We start from the raw sequence: 19,603 nt of genomic DNA, 5'->3' as shown, positions 1-19,603 counted from the left end.
GGGCCGGCAGCGCCTGCGCGCTGCCGCCCCCCGCCCCGCCCCGGCCGGCGCAGGAGCTGCAGGGTTTGGAGCTTGCGGCGGTTCCGGTGACCCGCCGGCGGCCTGGAAGAGCGGGAGGAGAGGTGAGATGAGGTGAGGTGAGGGGCGGGCAGCCCGCCTCAGAGGTGCGGGCCTGGCGGCCGGTGCCGCAGTGGCCGGGCGCGGTTCCGCTCTCTGGGGGCGCGGGCGGTGGGGAGATCGGTCGGTCGGTCGCAGGGTAGCGGCGTCGCCTGTAGCCACCCCGCCGCGCTGTACTAGGGCAGCGCCGGGCCGGGAGCCCCGCGCCCCGCCGCGCCGGGGTGGCTCTCTCAGGTGGCTTTGCCGGGGCACGTTAGCGGTCGGGGCTGGCTTTTGTCGCCCGCCGCCTGGCATGGCTGCCCCGCCTGATGCGGGGCTCCCGCCGGCTGCCCGGCGCCGCGAAGGCGGGCAGGGACCGGGGAGCGGCGGCCGGCCCGGCTTTCTAGTTCCCCTGGGAGGCGAGTGGGTCCCTCCGGGGGAAGCGCTGGGGCGAGGGGGCGATAACCGTGGGGTTGTTCCCGCCCGCTCCTTCCCTGGTGCCTCCCCATAGAGGAGGCGGAGGTGCCTCCGGTGCTGGTGCCTGCCGTACAGGGCCTCCCCAGGGCCCGGGGGGTGGTAGGGGCTTCTTGTCCGTTGGCTGTGGACGTACGCGGCGGGGGGGCCGTGAACGTCGGGGTCGTGCGGCGCGGCGTGGGGCGTCTGCCTCGGGCAGCCCTGAGCACGCGTGGCGCTCCGCCGCTGCGGACGGGGCCAGGCGTCTGCCGGCCGGCCCCTGACACCCGCGCCTTTCGAGTGCAACAGATAGCTCCCTTCGTTATTATAAACCACTAGAGTTAGCTTTGTGATTTATTATCGCTATCGTTGTGTCTGTTTAAACAAACGTAGCGTGAATCAGCAGGAGACCGCGATGCTTTTCTTCCTTTTTTCCCAACCTCTGCTTCCCCCCATGTCTCGCATTCACCCCTCCGTAGGTCTGCTCTGGTGTCTTGCCTCTGCCTCTCTTTTGCTAACTGGGTGAAAGGCACTCCGGGTTGTAACTGGTTCTGGGTGCAGCGTGGATAAAGCGGGTGTTGCGAGTGGCAGCTGCTTCCTACCCTGCGTGGACACCAGGCCAAGAGGAGGCTGCTGGAGAGCTGGTGGAGCGGTTTTGGTGGCAGGAGGTGGGTTGTGTCTGCTCTGGATGAGGCTGACTGTGAGCAGCCAGGTGGGGAGAGGGGTGGACAGTTGTACAAGTGCATCGTAATGGAAACTGTGGAAAGAGATGCCGTTGGTTAAGTTGGAACATGGGTGGGCATCAGGGCGTGTGGCTTCCAGTGGTTGCAGCCTCTGTTTTCCTATACTGTGATATTAACAGGGTAAATACTTTTCTACTAAAACATATAATAGTCCTAATAGCTTTATGCAGCACATTTGGGGATTGCGTTTTTCTTTCATGCTCTCATTACGTGCATAGTAATTACTTGGAATAATTTGTAGTGATCCTGTGATGTTTTTATAATTGGATCTGTCTTGCCCTTATTTGTTTCCAATTTATAGCCCCAGTTTTTATTCCTAACTGTGTGCTTTTACATTCTGTGATGGTAAAGTTAATTTTCTCTATTAAATCAGTAATTTTGTTTTGTTTTTCTGAATAACAGTAGGGTTCTTGTTTGAATTATTGGTGTTCCTGACTCTGTCATCACAAGTTTCTGTTAACATAGTCCTACTTTATATTGCAATATAATAATAAATTTAGGCTTTAATATGATGACCGGTCCATTTAAAAAGAAATTGTTAATATTTGTCAGTAGTGTCCGTCGTTGGCTTCCCATTAGTCTCTTACATATATTAAAATATTTGCATTAATGTATATGAAGAAAACTGGGGGGTCTTGGTGCAAGAGTTTTGGGAGCAATTAATGTAAAAAAAAGGAACTACTTCTGTCAAAAATGTCAAGATGGTCAGAAGATAAAATTCAAATGTGTGTGTCATTTTCTGTGTTTTTTTTTTAATTCTGATTATTGCTTCCTATAGATTTTAAAGCTTTTTTTTTTTTTCTTGTGAAGTCTTGTTAGTGGATTCCTTGTCACTGCAGTCAGTTTCTCTTTCCTTCTGGCTTTTTTGTACCCACTGTAGGTATTACATCTGCTGGTACTTGTCATAATAATTTCTGAGGCTACTTCAGTGAAGTTTGCTTTCAGTTCCAGTTAAGTTTTGTTTGCAGTACTAGCTCTTCAAGATTTCTGGGGTGCAGACTATTCTGACCTTTGCCTTCGTCATGCTTATATTACATGAGTGAGTTTTCTTCTAGGTTATTTTGTTCTGTTTTCCACTCTTCTACTCTTTTTTCTTAAATTTCCAAACATTATAGTGATGGAATTCATAGTCCTGATCTTTAGTTCAGACATTAGTAATTGTGACATTTAAATCTTGTGTCTTCTTTGCTTTCTAGAGAGATTTCAATGGAACAGCAAATTGAATGAATGCTTGTCTTCATATTTAGGTGATAGATAAATTCCAATAGCATACAAGTTACTCTTTCCTGGTCTGAGTAATTTAAACATAAAGACATGTTTATACAGGAAACTGAAAGTAGCATAGCAAAATGTATGTATGTGAATTGTGAAGTATATTTGCTCCTTGGTTTCTGTGTGTATGGTATTAAACTACATAACAAAATGGAAATGGCATAATTCCTGTAAACACTTAATGGACATAATTATACTCCAGTATTTGATCTGAAATCCTTGCTGCACAAAATTACTGTAAGAATAAGAACATCAGAGGAGAAGTTTGTTGTGTTTCTGCATTTGCTTTGGATTTTGTTCATTGCACTTAATGGGAGGAGTTGCATATTATTTTTTCTTTACCATTCGGATGCTGCATTGAAGAAGATTGAGTGAATTATTAGACACTGTTTTATAAAACAGTCAATGAATATCTAGGATAGACATTTAATACTTTTTGTAACAGTGTAACAAATTTTAATGTCTGTGGTGTTTCATATAATCAATGCTGTTGCCTGTGAGACTTAGTAGTGTGAGCTATCTGACCTTCCCTCAGCTGAGATCAGGCTGTAGTTTGACCAGAACATTAAGCTGGCACAAGTAAAAGAAGCTGCTCAAAGCACTCTGTTTCTCCACAATGACCCAAACATACAGATCTGCATGGTGAAATAGTTGGGCAACTTATCTCATTGAGAAAGAAAAAGAGTTTTTTTCCTGCAATAATTTTCAATAGAATCAGTGCCTTGAGACAATTTATTATACTGCTGTGTAAGGAACTGCTTGAACTCAGGGGGATGAGACAGAAACAGAAGAGGCAGAGGGAGGAGAGGCTGCTTCTTTCCACTGCAGTGCTAGTGGTTATGACTGAAGTCGTAATTTAACAGTCTTTATTTAATTGAGTTCTCTGTAGATTCTTCAAGTTATTAATCTTAAAACATTTAAAGAGAGAATGTGGAGCAAGACCCACAGAGAAGCTCTGGGAGGGCCCGAGGGCTTTAATGAGGGGGCTCCATGGGGTGCTAAGGCTGTGCGTTGCACAGCTGGAGCTGCTGTGCTCATCCACCCAGTTTTCTCGGGGATGGTGTCATCTCCCCTGCAGGACACAGGAGATTATGTTAGGAACTGTGAGGCTGACCTGCCTGCCCTCTCTCCTGGATTGTCCCATCTGCTCTGTGGGACACGAAGTGGAAGTGTTTGGGTACCCAAGCTCCCAGTGTGTTTAGTCTCCACACAGTCAATTTGGTCTCAAACCACGGCACATGGTATCAACTTTGGACATGTAATGTCTCTAATGCTGGTCATTCTTTCCTTTCCTGCACCCCACCCCCATTAAAAAAAAAAATTATTTATTTATGTTTATAAATAAACTCAGCCTACTCTTAGGCCATGTGTCATGCAGCGTTCTTTCTATAGCAGTGGATGTTAATTACATTTAATGCCTCTGAATTTTGCTTGAACTGGTGGGATGCATTTAAGTTGGTTGACACCTTTCCTAGAAGGGAGATCTATATTAAATTCTAGTAAACAAAGTTATCAGAGTAGGAGAACATACTCCGTTTCAGAAACTTTGACATCAGAAAACTATGCAGCTGATGTCGGTTTTAGCCTGTTTTGGACACTTACCAGTAGGCGACTTAAATACTGGTAAATAGAATATTGTGCGTAGCCTTTGTATGAACAGGACCTTGCTTCTACTTTGGGCAAAAGTATGTGAACTTCCATGTTTTGCGTGGTGCTTTGAGGCTCTAGGTATGAAGAAGGTAATGTGTACTTCTGGGGGAATAAAAACCATGCCCTAAGGGTATGGTTACAGAAAAAATGAGATTTTGACTAATCTTGATGCCTGTTGTTTTAGATTTTGTGACTAGTAGACCTTGTTACTTTTGCAAGATTAATTTCTGACCAGTCATTAGCGTGGGAAGCCTGTGTGTTGCTTATTCATTTGTAAAAGAAATATATACATGTGTTCTCTATATTAGAGAATTGTTATCCTTCATTAATAAAATAACAGCATTTTGTTTACTGTGATCACATTACACTGCCTCACAAAAGCAGGCTGGCTGCGTGCAAGAAACAGAACAGGAACAGTGCTATGAATCTAAATTTTCCTTTATTCTGCTATTAAGTGTTCTGCATATTAATTTTCTAGACATTTGTCAACCACATTTAATTAATAAATTTTCTTTTTGCCTGCGCAGCTCACATAATCGAACCAGCATTGATGCTGCTGGTCATATTATGATAGTTAGGTACTTTTTACAACTTAATCTTCACTCCGTTACTAAAACCGAAAACAATTCTAGCAAATATCCCGAAGTCTAATGTACCAAACAAAACAGAATTAAGGTTGATTTTGTTGTTAATCAACAAACAAATTCAGCTTGATTAGAATAATAAAGTTGTGTTTCTTTTGGTCTAATACAATTTCTTCATCATAAGCTTAGGTTTAAATCCATTGAAATTTCAGTGCTGAAAAAGTATTTGTTTGTTGCAATGTTTGCTATGATCTTAGTATTTATTTTACGAAAGTAAATAGAGTGGTATGTCTGTGCTGTCACCTGTAGGTATGCTTTCATCTCAAAGACTGACATCTACAGTCTTTCATTACTTTCATTTTTCAGTACTCATGGGTAAGAGAAAGGAAGTAAGTGTTTCACAGACTGGATCTTGCAAAAGACAGAGACAAGAATACGCAGATGAACATAGCGATGAGTCTAATGAAGAAGAAAATTCACAGTCATCACCTGATAGTAATTCCTCTCTACTGTCGGTAAGTTGTTTAAGAAGTTGTGGGGGAGGGGATGTATGAAAAAGCTGATATAAAAAAGTTCTGTAGTTTTGGTACGTTGAAATAAATGCCTTGTATGTAGGCTTTAGTGGAATCAATATAAAAGAAGCTAGGGGTAGTGGCTGTGATGAAGATTTCTGCATGAGTTCGTTCTTACCTTATGTCTTTTGGGTCATGTAGTTATAACAGTTAATCATAATAACTGTATTGTGGTTTTATAGAACAAATAGTACTGAACTTGTCAAATAACCAAATAAAGGAAACAGATTTTGTTTGATAGAAGTAAGGTATATTTGGTTTATGGTTTTAGTAAGAGCAGAAAATATATTTAGAAAACAAATTATTTACTAGAAGAAGCACTAAATACTTGTTTGTTTTGCACAGCTGACACTTTCAAATGACTAAAAAACCCTAGTGTTTTGAAATGCATATTTTGATGGAAATAAAACCAGAAAACAGGACTACCATTTTTTCTGCTTTTCTGTAGTAATTGAATTCTAGTTCTATGGAGGATTTTAAAAAAGTTATTTCTGAGATTGCAGATGCTCGCTTGTGTATTACAATACATGGTGTTTGATTTCTGCTACACAGAAGCATTATTCTTCATTTTTTTTCAACAGAAGCTGTTCTGTGTCATTGGTGTGTTTATTTTTCCTGAGGACTTTGCTTTCTTAGAAAACAATGCCATTCTGAAGCACTGGCAATAAAACTAAAGCCTCCTGTCAAGACAATACTTAACCACTTGAACAGTCGGCTCTCCCATTTCTAGTTTAATTTCCTCCTTCCTGATCTAATTTTTCCTTCCTAAGCTATGCTAAGAATTCTCACAAATACTGTTATTCCAGTAACAGAAAAATCTTTCTCTGATGGTCTTTACTACCTCTCTGATAACTCTGTAGAATTGATGTTCTTAATCTTTCATATTATATTAATTATAAGTTAGTTACGGGGAGAACTGAAAGTTACTCTGGGTCAGCGATGAGCTTTGGTAACTGTTTTGCTTTTACTATGTAACTGTGCTGTAGCAGGCAACTTTTCGTAGTGTCATGAAATCCTGATTTCCTGGTAGCTTGTAACCACTGATGTTTTATATCATACTGTCATTTGAATTCTCATTATATATGAAATAGATAAACTGTATCTCATTAAAATGCGTACATAACGCCAGTCTTAACTCTTAATTCTTTAGACTGTAGGGGATGTTGGGGTAATTGAAAGTATCCAGCTGAAGAACTTCATGTGCCATTCGATGTTGGGGCCTTTTCAGTTTGGATCAAATCTCAACTTTGTCGTTGGAAACAATGGAAGTATGTATTAATTACATAATTTCTTTGTCAAAGAACACTTTTGTTAATATCAAATAACAGTTTGGTTTTTTTTAAATTATTTAATGCTTAATCATTTTCAAATTGTTAATAAGAATTTAGGTGATGCAATATTTATTTGAAAAGTTATTACAAGCCATCTTTTAGTATTCACATTTGGACTTGGGAACCAGACAGGTCTTTCCCAGTAGTTCAAGGCTGGTGAAAAAGTTATGTCTTAAATTTGGAGATTTGCAAAAGATGATGTGAATATAAATCTTTTCAAAGCTAATTCATATGTAAATTTATATTTAAACTAAATGTACTCACATGTTCATTATTAAATGCACAGTAGTTTTCCAAGTGCATGTCATGTCAAAACTGTTATAGGAGAAGGAAATTATACTTATTTATGCAAGCTCACTTCTTTTGGAGAGAGAATTTCAAATATTAAACATAAATTTTTAAAGAGAGCTTAAACCTTTCAGATGGTTACATAAATGATAATGTGTGTTTGATTTCTTTTGTTGTATGCTGTTTTCTATATGCTTGTAAGGAAGGGAAGATTCTTTCCTCCTCAGACAGGACATCTTGTTGAATGCAAATTGCTAAATATAAGTAACAGAAGTTTGGGTCAGCATGTTTTTGGGATTTTTGAGGGAGAGCCTTGGAAGTGACAGACATTTTTCTAGAGTTGTCACCATTTTATATGTTTGTTCAACAAAAACAGGATTTGGACTTTAAGTGCATGAATACCTAACCAGTCAAACAAAAATCTGTAGTATGAACTGGATAAAGAGTTACAAGAACTTCTTTTTAAAAAAAGTTCAATGCTTCTATTACAGGTGGAAAAAGTTCTGTATTAACTGCTCTTATTGTTGGACTTGGTGGAAAAGCCACTGCCACTAATAGAGGTTCCTCATTAAAAATGTTTGTACGAGATGGAGAGACGTAAGTAAAACTTTTTTGGTTTTAAGGTTGAACGTGTTGTTCAGTGATTGTGATTCAGCTTAGGTGATCAGTTTTCTGTTCACCTTCATTTTTCTCTGTTCTCTTATAGGATCTACCAGGTCTGAATAAAAAGCATAACACTGAAGAGACTGTATTTAAACAGAAAAAACCCCACCCCAAATTACAAACAAAAAGCTTATTAGAAATTTTACCAGTAATTTACCAGTAGTATACCATTATCTCTGAACTAGCGGACATAGTGATATGTCCTGCCTATTGCCCAGTTCTTGCGTACTACTTCCAAGATGTACTTGAATATCCTACAGAAGAATTGAGTTCATTAGAAACAATTAATACGAAACTAGTTATCATTGTTCTGCGAGCGGTGAGGTTAATTTTTCTGTCTTTCTGAATGAACAAATATACAAAATGAAGACTTTGACGTACAGGTGGATTGTTAAACTTGCAGGAAGTAGATTCATGTCTGCTGCAAAGAGTGGGGATAACATGTTTAGGGGAATCAATAAAAAGCTGGGAGAGGAGGTTTAGAAGTTTAAGTTTACATAAAGCTGTAACTCAGAGCCCCAGGCTTTTCCTTTCAAAGGTGCTTTGAGTAAAATTGTTCGCAGTACCTGCCTTAGACATAAACAACTTAGTGTTTCAGCATTCACCTGAAAAACAGTCTGAATTCAGAACTGAAACCAGATCTCACCTTTTCTAGAACACCTTAAGCATTCTGCCATAGATTACTTTGGTTAGGGATGGCTGGAGAAGCTAAGAAACTGTTTTCTACACAAGCCAGTTTGGAGACAGGACAACCAAAAAGCAACTTGATTCTGCAACCTAAATATGGGGACACTGGGACGGGAAGGGAAGGTGGGGGAAATCTGCTTTCACAGCTGTTTGCTTTTGGTTCATGCTTCTTCTGAAGCACAGAAGGTACAAACAGGTCAGTGTATGGCAGCCTTTCTGGCCATGTGTCTGATGCTGTTTTGGCTCAAACAACATAAATATATCTTGTTCTGATTGGTACTGTGACTGACTCCCAGCTGTGACCTGTACAAGCTATGACGATTTTTGTGGAAAATTAGAATGTTCTAATTTTTTTTTCTTTTATTTTTTTTAGATTTTGAACTAATTTCACTTGTCTTCTTTTATTGCTTTTATTGTTTAGCTCTGCAGATATTTCCATAACATTGCGAAACCAAGGCAGAGATGCATTTAAACCAGAACTGTATGGTGGCTCTATTATTGTGAATCAGCACATTAATTTGGATGGAGGCAGAAGTTATAAACTGAAAAGCAAATCTGGTTGGTGGTCATTTGTTTTGTTCTCAGTCTTAAAAGCTCTTTAAATGTTTTAATTGCTTTAAATGCCTTGATGTTAGTAAAGGATGATGTTTCTCATATCATTTATCATTCAAGGATCATGTCTATTTTTTTGTGTTTACCTTAGACTAAGAATATTTTAGCATGTCAAAAGCAGTTGTGTCAGGTCCTGCATGATGTGAGGTCATACAGTAGTTGTCATTAGGAAAATCTGCTTGTGTGATGAGGCTGAACGTACTTTTTAGCCTTTTTGAGTTTTTGTTCAATTTGCTGATTTACCTAAATCCTTTCGCAGAGGGTTTATGAGGCAAGGAGGGACTTCAATTAGAAGTTTTTCTGCACAAATGCAAATACAATGGAAAGATTAAAAAACCCAACCAAATAGTGTTTCTCATTTAGGACTAAATCTGTGTTACAAAAACACTAATCTAAATTTTTACATTTACTAAGAACCACTAGACTGAACAAACGCTAGGGCATTGTATGTCTCTCTACTTTGGACCTACTGGTATTTTTTCTTTCTTGTTTTACCATTAGGGACCTTAATTTCTTCAAAGAAAGAGGAACTTCTAGGAATACTGGATCACTTTAATATACAGGTAATAGTCATAGTGTTTAAATTCTGTGCAATTTAAGACATCAGCATGTGATATTATAATTCTTTAATTAAAAATCAATATTACATTTTGTTAAATGAGAGAGGTTTGCATCTTCCGTGTTCTTTCAACATTAAATACAATGGCAAAAGAAGATTGAAATTTATACCTCATACAATGCAGAATAAGATTCTGTCCCAGACAGATAAATATTTTCTATGATCTGTGAGTCATGAGCTATGTATCCTTTTAACGAAACCCTTAGCACATGTAGGTTTTTTCCTTACCTGGAGCTTTTTTTTTTTTTTTTTCCTCTGCTCATTATTTCATTTTTTGCTGTTACGGAAATTTGAGTGTGTTTTGCTGCTGAAGTGATTAAGGAAAGATTAGGCAGTGCAGATGAGGTTTAAAATATTCAACATATTCAGCCTTTCAAATAATATAAACTTCTGTTAGTGTGCATTGATTTTATTTTGTGGAAACTTCCATAAGAATATATGGGGCAATTTTTTGCATTAAATGCCATACTTTGATCAATTAAATGAGAAATTAAACAGCATTGGACAAAATTTCTGATGCTGATCTTGTTAAATAAATGGAAAAAACAGCCACTGTCTTTCTAGAAGTCAGCTATCCTCCTGGAAACAGTTCCTTAGTGGTCCTTGTTGTGGTTCTAATTTGTACTTGATGGAGTTGGATTTAAAAAAAAATTTTAGTTGTTTGTTCTTGGGTTTTTTTTGTTTTATTTAAAAAAAAGTGGTAAGAGGAGCAGAAATCTTCATTTCTGGATCTGCTTCTCTCAGATTATTACTGAATTGCTGTGCATGGAATATGGAGATGGTTTGCACAGTTTCATGGATGTGCAATTACATGAGAACTTTTTAACTTAAAATAAAATGAAAGTAATTTATTTTTACAGGTAGATAATCCTGTGTCTGTGTTAACCCAAGAGATGAGTAAGCACTTTTTACAGTCTAAAAATGAAGGTGACAAGTACAAGGTAAGAAAAATAATTTAACATTTGGATTAAACATTAAAATACTGATTTCAAATTTTTAGGCATGGCATTCGGAGGAAAAAAAATTCAGAATTCTTAATTATAATGACCTGTTGTGCATTAACTCAGGTAAGCAGCTAAGCACCACACACACACAGTTGCTTGCTCACTTCCCTTCCCTGCAGCCCTGCTCTTGGGATGGGGGAAGACGAAAGAAAGAGTAAAAGCTAGAAAACTTGTTCGTTGAGATACAAATTGTTTAAAAAATTAAGGAAAAGCTGGAAGAAGAGAGAAAGTAAGCAAAACAAAACAAGAGATGCAAAGGCAGTCTCTCACCACGTCCTGTGGGTAGATTGATGCCCAGCCAGTTCCTGAGCAAAAGATGGTTAACCCCTCATCCCACGGGGGTTAGTGAGCAGGTGCCTGTGTAGGGCTTAGTTGTAAGCTGAGGTTAAATCACAGCAATGACGTTTTGTGGGGTGGAATATCTCTTTGGTTAGTTGGGGTCTGGCTGGCTGTGTCCCTTCCCAACCTCTTGCACACCCTTCCAGTCTATCCACTGGGAGGGCAGAGTGAAACAGAGGATGCCTTGATGCTATACAGATGCTCTTCAGTGACAGCTAAAACCGTAGTGTGTTATCAGCATTGTTTTGGTCACACATCTAAAACACAGCACCGAAACAGTTGCTATGAAGAAATTTAACTCCATCCCAGCCAGACCTGGTACACTGTGTTATTGTAGCAGTCTTCCACTTGCAAAAACAATTTTTTTGAAGTTTCTTTTCACTAAAGACATGGATAAATTTATAATAATTTAGGATGCTGCTGGGTTAGTTCATTATTCAGAAATACCTCACCAGTTATTTTACTTTGGGTATCAGTCAGCGTGCATAGAATTTGGGATGAGTGGTCTTTCTACGGTAAGTATTTCAGGTTCACTTATCTAAGTTGCTGAATCTAACGTCTACATCTCTTTATTCCTTTTTAGTTTTTTATGAAGGCAACTCAGCTGGAACAAATGAAAGAAGATTATTCATCTATTATGAAAACTAAAGAAAATACATGTACCCAAATAGAACAAGGAGTAGAGGTATGTAAAAGTTACAATAATTGTTAGTGCAGATCTGAGCACAGAACTAACTATAGGAGTTTTGATTTGATTAGGTCTCAGTGACATTAAATTTTGAAAAAAGAAATCTTTCCAAGATTTCCTATTATATCACAGATTTTTGCACTTAGGGTTGAAAGTCTTTCTTCCTTTTTGTTTTTAAGCGTCTTCAAGAACTTAAGCAGCTTTATTTTGAAAAAAAGGAACATTACAAAAGCATTGCGTTTGTGAATGACATGCGAAATCATCTTGAAGACTTGAAACATAAAATGGCATGGGCAGTGGTAAATGTCTTGTTAAAATATGCTTCCTCATATGAAAGGTACTTTAAATTATCATATCTGCTGCGGACATTCTGATAGATGCTAATATATGCTTCTGTTTAGGTGGGTGAGATGGAAAAAGAAATAGAGCCAATCAAAGAAGGCATCAGAGCTGAAGAAGGAAATACAGAGAAGTTTGTTCAGAAGCTAGAAGAATGCCGGGTACATATATGGTTTAAACCATATGTCACTCTAGTTTTGGCTTCTTGACTCAAGAATAAAAATAATGTTTAAACTATGAATGTCCTTTAGCTTATAAGCTATTGAAACTGCCATCTTAGCTTCTCACAAGCAGCAAAGAACATTCCCATTTATACACCTTTGTGGCCATCTAAACAGTAACATTTGCATTCCACGTTTCATTGCATAATAATATTAGGACATTTTGTTTTCCCTTGTTTAGTAGAGGTATGTGTGTGGGGGTTCAGGCTGAAACTTTTGTTTCAGATAAGGGTTATATTATTTTGACTGGGAATTTGAGATTACTAGCATTGCCATATTCCAGTGAACAGTAATTCAAACTATTTTATTGTTGAGAGTACTTCCTTGTGCCTATTTTTATAATGTTGGAGCGTCTTTCAGAGTTCCGTCGTGTAGGTTTCCCTGGGTATCATTGTCTGTAGAAAAGATCAGTGTCTGATTTTTAGGAGACATCGGGAAATTTAACAAGAGTCTTTGGATGGTTCCTAAGCTTTCTCCAGGTAGCAAGAAAGAATAATTTTGCCAAACATTGAGATTCGCATATGAAATGTATCTTTTGCAGAGAAATACTAGGCTTTTATAACCTTTTGAGTATAAATAGGGAAAAATATTTGCTTCTGGCAACATCAACATGTTGTTTCACTATACATTTAATTATTAGCTTTAAATGCTCCCAAAGTAATGTTCCAAGAGGTAATAAGTTCAAAGCAATACGAAACATAAAGCAGGACTCCAGAGTGAGTTCACTGGCTTCCTGAGTATTTTTCTTTATTAATTTTCATCTTAGCTTATCCATATCGGCAATGACTTGTAGGATAACATGTCAGATTGACAGGATATGTCAAAATGAGACGTGTTGGATAGATTCTTTTGAGAGGTATTTGTTTTGTAATGGTAAGAGGTTTTAAAGACAATTTTGCTTTGTTACTACTTGTGTATCATTCTCTTTTTGCACCAAAGGCAAAAGTGAGTGAAGCAGAAGAAAAGTACAAAGCAATACAAGACAAGTTGATAACAATAAGTGAAGAAGCACAAGCCCTGCATCCTCAGTGTATTTCTTTGAAGGCTGATGTACAGGCAAGAAGAAAAGCAGTCAATGAAGCTGAGGTAGGCAAAAGGAACTTTCAAAGTTCATACCAATTTAAAGCTTTAATTTTGTCCGTGCTGTACCCGTATGCACTTCTCCATCTGCGTCTAGGCTTCCTGAATCCATAGTGCAGTTCAAAATAGGTACAATTTCCTGCCTGACATGCAAGCAGTTTCTGTTCAGGGTCCATAGGGTTTATGTCTTTACACAGGTGTTAAGCTTAGGTTAAAATAAATATGATTCAAGTTAACTGTGTTATTCCTTCTTTTCACATTCTTGAAATTCAAGTTATGTCTGTCTGTTTTGATGCAGTTCAGTGTTTATTTACTCAAAACTGTAGTTCTTTCTGAAGTTTTTAATTTCTTGCTTCTACTTATTAAACTGCTGTATCCTGTTTCCTTCCTAGGTACTTTATAATCGTTCTAGAACTGAGTTAAAACGTCTGGGAAAAGACGATGAACAGCTGCGTAAACGAATTGAAGAACTGAAAAGCAGGTAAATACAGATGTAGTGATTACAGTGTATGCAGGGTGTATGTTATTAAAGTATAAGTATGCAGGGACTGAGCTTGTGTGATTAATGAGAAAATCTGCAGTAACAGAAAATATTTATTTGAATTTAAGCAGGGTCCAGTTAAATACTTAAATATTTCTGATCCAGCTTCTTTGCATACCAAGATTTTGACTACAAGGTGATGAGGTAACTGTGCAGAACGAAAGCTTTCTTTTTTGTTGGTGATAATATACATTTTCTAGTTTCCATGGTGTTGCAGAACAAATATACCTTAAACTAAATGTAATAGGAACATAACTGGGGAGAGTTATGTGTGATTACAAAAAAAAAAATGCATTTATGCTTTGTAGATCTTTTAAATGCGCAGAATCTTAAATGTAACCTTCTGATGCGTAAATCTTTTGTATGATACAGGTAATAAAGCAAAGTTCATTACACTTATAAATCATCAGTGTGGTTTTAAAATATTGAAGTATGATCTTTTTTAGTACTAATCAGGCGTCAAAGCCTGAACAATTGGAAAGACAAAGGAAGATTGCATGCTTAAGGGAGCAGTTAAAGGCATTCCATGATGAAGAAACAATGATTGGTCAACAGGTGGATCAGTTTCAGCAGGCTGTATATAAGTGTAAGGAGGAACATGCTAGACTTAGGTAAGTTATGCTTTGAATGAAACTGTTTTCCTTTGTTTCAAGTTGTAAGAGGTCCCTTCTTATATACCAGCATTCTCTGCATAGTCTTCAGTTTCTATTTTTTTTTCCTAGTTTATCTTAGGACTTGCTAAATTTTGTCTTTGGCACAACATGACTTAATTTGGAAACTTCTGGAAAATTAAGAAAAATGTTATGTCATTAAAGGTCAAAGATATTACTAATTTAAAACCTGATATAAATCCATACTGTCAGTTTAATGCCCTTCTTTCTTCCACTGTCCCTTATTCTTTACCTCCCTATGGGCAGACTATGATTTTTATTTTTTCATGTTGTTTAATACACTAGTACATCCTGATATGATGTCACAAGATACATAACACGATGTAAGGAAATAGATACACTTAGGGGTAATTATTTTATCTATAGTTAAAGACAAATTTATAGAGACTTTGAAGCAAGTAGTTCAAATACCAATTTAGTCCTCTAGAACTATTAAAAAAAAAAAAAGCACTCTCTGGCTTTGATTTGGACACCTGAACTTGAACAGTGATTAACAGAGGGGACTGTGGTGATGTCATTTATTGTCTTAAGAGATTTGAGAATTGTTGCTTATTCCACTTGACATGTAAGTTTAAACATCTTTTATCAATTATTGTAACCAACAGTTACTTCGTGTTCTGTTGAAGATCTTTGTAGGAGACAGGGAAATTGAAGCATATAATTAGAAATAAAATAAATTTATTAGAAATTGTTAGAAATAAAAACAACTTGTAAAACTGTTGCAAAGTAGTAATTTTATTCCTTTTTTTGTCTTATGTTTCTTGAAACTATGAAAATATTGTTGTATGTATGTAGCTAGCTGTACTTTGAAGTATTGAAGTCTTGATACACTGTTCTATTAGTACTTGAAAAATGAGACTTTATAATTATTGTAATCAAATTAAGGCTTTATAAGCTGTTGCTACTGAAAAAAAATCTCCTCTCTTAGGAGAGAAGACTGTGGTGTGAAACAAGCACTGGATGCCAGGCTGAAACAGCTGAGGGAGCTGAAAGATAGTAAAACAAATACCTTGAAAAGATTTGGACCGCATGTACCAGCATTTCTTGAAGCAGTTGAAGCAGCCTATAGGCAAGGGCGCTTTAAACATAAACCTATTGGACCTTTAGGTAAGAATGACTGCTGAAAAAGACAGACTTTAGGATCTTTCCTCATGAGTTTATTCCATGGCTGCTAATATAAACAGAGATCTTTTAGAAAAACTATTTGTTCTTTAAGAAGCTCCAGATATATATTTCTTCTGTATTCCGTGAACTAAAAGGTTTTATCCTGGTCGGTTATCTTTTGCTTCTGTCCTTTTTATCACATGGACTAGCTAATGTCTGCCATTTTCCCTCATTTTCCAGCTGGTTTTGTTAAGATATTTTATATAGTTACAACGACAAACTTTCAATGCACCCCTCCAAGTCCCTCACACCCTCTAAGCATCAGACTGCTGTGCTTCGGCTGCTTGTTCCTTGGTGGATGGCACTGGCCAGCTCCTGGACTGGTTTTGTTCAAAATATCCGGTTGATGACTTGTGGGCTTGTCAAACCTGACATGTTTTGCATGGAGCAACTCAAACAGAACCAACTGAGATTTTCTTGGAAAGTTTGGTTTCATTAGTTTTTTGACCAGCTCTGACGGTGAATGATATTTCCATTTTGTGAACAGGAATAATGGCTTCGGCATGTCCTGGATGTAAGAGTAAAGGCCAAGTACTTAAGTACTTGCATTTACTGCAGGCAGAGAACATGCAAACACATGTACTACAGGTACAACAGGTGATAAAATGGAAATCTTAATGTTTGTTTAACTTGCAGCACAGTTGTTCCTCTGCCTTCACCCTTAAAGAATTAAATTGTTGATAAGCAATCTTTGCCTTGATATACTCCTGCTGAGCTGCCATAAAATTGGTGACTTAATGGAAGTTAGTAGTAACCTGTCAAAGATCTTGGAAGAAAATTTAGGCCTCTGAGTATGTATAGGTGTCTCTATAGGAAGAGAAATAATATGTCTGTGTTCTCAGGGTAGCTTGTGTGTTGTGGAATTTTTTATCTTCTAGCTAACCTCTTAATTTTAAAAAATTTTTCTTCTTGTAGGAAAGATTTATTTTAGACTCTTAAAAAACCTCATAAAACAACAAAACAAAAACCTTGAGTGGTGAAAACGCACTACTGTTTTTTTTTGTTATGGAACACAGGTCCTAAAGCCTTGTCTCTCATGTTTATTTAGGTGCTTTCATTCATCCGAAAGATGCTGAACTGACCTTGGCTGTTGAATCTTGTTTAAAGAGCCTAGTTCAGGCTTTTTGCTGTGATAATCATAGTGATGAAAGAACTCTTCAGCTACTGATGTCTCAATATTATCCACGTGGATTTAGACCTCAAATAATTGTAAACGAATTTCAGAATGAAGTTTATGATGTTAGACACAGGTAAGTTATGTTTTGAATTTTATTGCTTAGCCTTGATGGTTCAAATTAGTAGTTGAAAAGAACTATTTGTAGTTTTGTTTTTTTTTTTTTTAAGAATCTCACGTGAGCTTTATGAATGGTGGTTTTTCTTCTTTTCTTCAGAGGAGTTCATCATCCAGAATTCCCATCGGTTCTCACAGCATTGGAAATAGATCATGCAATGGTTGCCAATTGTTTGATTGATGTGAGGGGTATAGAAACAGTCCTGCTGATTAAAGTAAGGCTCTACGCTCCCTATTGGTTTTTAAAGAAAAGCATACACACACATGTACGTTTCCACTGGAGGGCTTCCAGTAAGGCCCTCTTGGCATTCAGTAAACTGTCAGTATCCCACTTCAAACACTATTTTCTATCATGGGTGACACAGAGTAAACTGACAACCCAGAATGGATTTAGATACCGGGATTTATTTAAGAGTCAGCAAGATTAGAGCTTTTGCTCTGTTTTCCACACACTTCATGGAATCCCAGGTTGGAAGGGACCTCAGGGATCATCTAGTCCAACCTTTCCAGGAAGAGCACAGTCTAGACAAGATGGCCCAGCACCCTGTCCAGACAACTCTTGAAGGTGTCCAACGTGGCCAAGTCAACCACTTCCCTGGGGAGATGATTCCAATGGTGACTGTCCTCACTGTGAAAAATTTCCCTCTCATGTCAAGTCGGAATCTCCCCAAGAGCAACTTGTGTCTGTTCCCCCTTGTCCTCTCCGTGTGACTCCGCGTAAAAAGGGAACCTCCATCTTCTTTGTAGCTACCCCTTAAGTACTGGTACATGGTGATGAGATCCCCTCTAAGCCTCCTTTTCTCAGGGCTGAACAAACCCAGTTCTCCCAGCCTATCCTCATATGGCAGCTTCCCAGTCCTCTGATCATCTTGGTGGCCCTTCTCTGGACCCCTTCCAGCCTGTCCACATCCTTTTTGTATAGCGGGGACCAGAACTGTACACAGTACTCCAGGTGTGGCCTGACAGGCGCTGAGTAGAGTGGGATAATGACTTCTTTCTCTCTGCTGGCGATGCCCTTTTTGATGCAACCCAGCACCCTGTTGGCCTTCTTGGCCGCAGCAGCCACTGTTTGCTCATGTTGAGCTTCCTGCCCACCAGGACCCCCAGGTCCCTTTCCACTGAGCTGCTCTGCAGCCAGGTGGATCCCAGCCTGTGCTGCACTCCCGGATTACGTTTTCCCAGGTGCATGACCTTACACTTGTCCTTGCTGAACTTCCTAAGGTTCTTGTTGGCACTTACTTGTTTCCCTGTCCCCCACAACACTACCTTTCTAGGTCTCAACTTCTGTCCACAGCAGGGAGATCACTGCTGGTCCAGGAAGGTCAGGCAGAAAATCTTACTGGTTCCTGCTGTGCAGCTGCTCACAGATACCTGTTTGGGCAGTTACTGGCCAAGGTCCTTGAACGTTCCCTGGGATTTCTCTCTACAGAACTCTCCCCATGTATTTCCAGAATCTTACCTGTTTGTTTCTAGGGTGTTCACCACCACCTTTCTGGGCCTCTAAGTGGTCTGGTTTCCCAGTCTAAAAAGTCCATGTTCGTGTAATCAGTCTCCTAACTGCTGTCTGTCTCATGTCTCTATTAATTGATGGGTTTAGGGTGTGTCAGTTTTGCGTAGTCCAGGTGTTACCAAAATTTGCAACCAGCCCCTACCAGTCATACCTATTGGTATGTCATAGCAATTGGTAGCTAGGTACCAGTTGTAGCTGTAGCAGACTCGTGCTTGACAGTTCAAATGTTACCTTTCAGATATTTAACCACCCACTCTTACATGAAATTATCAGCTGCCTGTTAGCATTTACAGCCTAATTTATTTTTCTCCTACCACAACAACCAGAGCCCCTTTGACTCTGCAGTGTTAAAGCATTTGAGATGAGAGAGTGCAAAGGAACGTGGTTGTGGATAGAGTCTGATAAAATAAAAAATATCAATAGTCACTTATTAAGTAGGATTTGAATAAGGTGACTAGCAAATGGTGTTGAATTAAGATTACGTAGGATCTATTTTTTTATCATCATTAAAACATGTTAAAGAACTGTTTTCTGCCATTACATGATATCTGACCTTAACTGATTTTTGATTTTCTGTTATTACTGAAAATACCAGCTCCTGCAGATAAGATTACAGGTAAAATGTTCGAAGGTAAAAGCAAGATGTATATATTTTTATTTAAAGAAAGCAGGGTATTCTGTAAGCAGCAGAATGATTCTTACTTTTGTGGATTTTGTTTTTCTCCAAAACCACTTGTCCCAGTTTGTCCTCTGACATTCGGACTGGCAAAGAGGCAGTTTGTGCTCTGTCTGGTGCAGAGCTGACTGTTTAGCAAGCATGGCTGGTGCTGAAAGGGATACATAACAGCTGAACTTCCTAGGCTTTTCTCATGGTAGGGGTGCCAGTTTTGTTCTTTCCCCTCTGCCTCACTGAACCACTGACTTTCATAACGTTATTATCATTGAGCCCTGTCTGAACAATTTCAGCTGAACCTGACAGAAGTTGAACAGGTGTCATCTGGAAGAAATTCTACTTCTGAATGGATGACATGGTTGCCTTGGACAAGGCACTTGTGACCACTTAGTCTGGCACTAGCAATGGTTTGTGGGGTTTTTTTTGTTTTCTTTTTTTACCAGCATGTCTCTTCAAACTTCAATTGAATATTGCTTGACATACTTCACAGCTTTCTTTGGAAGATTGTTTCC

At 38.6% G+C, this 19,603-nt stretch overlaps 1 protein-coding gene across 3 annotated transcripts in view; it reads left to right on the top strand.

Annotated features, from left to right (window-relative positions):
- The first annotated feature begins 40 nt into the window (after positions 1 to 40).
- SMC6 (structural maintenance of chromosomes 6) overlaps positions 41 to 19,603 on the top strand; it is a 35,290-nt gene continuing 15,727 nt past the window's right edge. Inside the window, exons 1-16 of one of the 3 annotated variants that reach the window (XM_064448090.1) lie at positions 41 to 122; positions 5,165 to 5,313; positions 6,521 to 6,638; positions 7,481 to 7,586; positions 8,761 to 8,897; positions 9,453 to 9,514; positions 10,431 to 10,511; positions 11,497 to 11,598; positions 11,781 to 11,900; positions 12,003 to 12,101; positions 13,101 to 13,247; positions 13,634 to 13,722; positions 14,229 to 14,393; positions 15,382 to 15,560; positions 16,666 to 16,867; positions 17,009 to 17,123. In XM_064448090.1, the coding sequence (XP_064304160.1) occupies positions 5,170 to 5,313; positions 6,521 to 6,638; positions 7,481 to 7,586; positions 8,761 to 8,897; positions 9,453 to 9,514; positions 10,431 to 10,511; positions 11,497 to 11,598; positions 11,781 to 11,900; positions 12,003 to 12,101; positions 13,101 to 13,247; positions 13,634 to 13,722; positions 14,229 to 14,393; positions 15,382 to 15,560; positions 16,666 to 16,867; positions 17,009 to 17,123 (1,866 nt within the window). In that variant the 5' untranslated portion in view covers positions 41 to 122; positions 5,165 to 5,169. Of the gene's footprint in view, positions 133 to 981; positions 1,218 to 5,164; positions 5,314 to 6,520; positions 6,639 to 7,480; positions 7,587 to 8,760; positions 8,898 to 9,452; positions 9,515 to 10,430; positions 10,512 to 11,496; positions 11,599 to 11,780; positions 11,901 to 12,002; positions 12,102 to 13,100; positions 13,248 to 13,633; positions 13,723 to 14,228; positions 14,394 to 15,381; positions 15,561 to 16,665; positions 16,868 to 17,008; positions 17,124 to 19,603 lie in introns of those variants that run through there. The other 2 variants (XM_064448089.1, XM_064448091.1) reach the window with 2 other exon arrangements.

Source organism: Phalacrocorax carbo, chromosome 3 (assembly GCF_963921805.1).
Source record: "Phalacrocorax carbo chromosome 3, bPhaCar2.1, whole genome shotgun sequence".
Classification (NCBI taxonomy): domain Eukaryota; kingdom Metazoa; phylum Chordata; class Aves; order Suliformes; family Phalacrocoracidae; genus Phalacrocorax; species Phalacrocorax carbo.
Note: the sequence above shows the minus strand (reverse complement) of the source record. Positions and strands in the feature narration are given on the sequence as shown.